Source organism: Auxenochlorella protothecoides, assembly GCF_000733215.1.
Source record: "Auxenochlorella protothecoides strain 0710 contig962, whole genome shotgun sequence".
NCBI lineage: Eukaryota > Viridiplantae > Chlorophyta > Trebouxiophyceae > Chlorellales > Chlorellaceae > Auxenochlorella > Auxenochlorella protothecoides.
In genome coordinates this window covers 1-1,092 of record NW_011934348.1, presented here as the reverse complement: position 1 = coordinate 1,092, position 1,092 = coordinate 1, and the positions used below count along the sequence as shown (strand labels likewise).

At 66.7% G+C, this 1,092-nt stretch overlaps 1 protein-coding gene across 1 annotated transcript; it reads right to left on the bottom strand.

The window, feature by feature from the left end:
* Positions 1-244: 244 nt before the first annotated feature.
* Positions 245-980, bottom strand: F751_0006 (hypothetical protein; the record flags this gene model as incomplete). The annotated part of the gene is made up of 2 exons (XM_011402284.1): positions 245-575; positions 739-980. 2 exons carry the CDS (start codon positions 978-980, stop codon positions 245-247), a joined length of 573 nt encoding a protein of 190 aa, XP_011400586.1.
* Positions 981-1,092: the final 112 nt, after the last annotated feature.

Here is a 1,092-nt window from a genome sequence, read left to right as displayed (position 1 = left end):
CGCCCCCCCCACCACACACACCACGACTACAAAAGGAAAGGAGTGGCCTGTGCTCACAGTGTACATCTACAATACACCTCTGCACCACCCATACCCCTCCCTCCGCAACATGCGGTGCTGATCCTCACCTCGGGCACAGTATACATTCTCCAATCTTCATGCTTGGGTAGCTGCAGCCCCGTCATCCTCGCCACGCCGCCCGGATGGTATTTTTCGTGCCGCCGCAAGAGGGCCCACAGCGTCGTCAGGGTGCCAGTAATATGCACCGCCTCGAAGCCCTGCCTGCAGGGCAGGAGGCTGAACAGCCGCCCGATGTGCCGCTCCTGCACGGGCTGCTGAGGCCCCTTGGCGGGGCCGCCGGCGGCATTCGCCGCGGCCTCCTTGCGCTTGGCCAGCGCCGCGCGCCGCTGCTTGCCCATGCCCCGCCGCTTGCTGGGGATGCCGGCGTCCTCTTTGGCCGCGTGCTGCTTCGCACGCTCCTCAACCTTGCGCTTGAGCTCTGTGGCTGCGGCTGCGGCTGCTGCGGCAGCTGCGGCTGCGGCTGCTGCGGCGGCTGACGCTGCAGTGTCACCGACCTATGCATGTAGGTAGGATCTGGGGCTGTTGAATACATGTGTAGCTGTGCTACCCATCTGTCAAACCCCTGGCCGCCCCCTCGAGGGTGCGAGAAAGTACTCGTGTCAAACCACAGCCAATGTTCATACACTCGCGCATTCCCGGTCGTCCCTCACCACTCACATCTGGGCGGTTTGCCTCATGTTGCGTCGCCTCCTCGCCCGCCTGCTCTTGTGGCGCGCTCTCTGGAGCCTGCGAGGGAGCTGGCGCGACCGGCTGTCGCCTTTCGCGCTCCGCGAGGAGTCGCCTGGCCAGCGGCAGGCAGAGGTGCGGATGATGTTCCCACAGACCCGACTTCGGCCTCTTCGGCATGCGCCGGCGGAGTTCGACGATCCAGTCCACCTGCTCCTGCGTGAATGGCACATGCCACCACGCAGCCGCCCTGCCTGGAGGGGGGTGGAGGTGCTGCATCGCTGCCGGTGGTAGGGCGTGGGGGCGGCGTGGTCGGGCGCGGCGGCCGGGGCGTGGGGGCGGCGT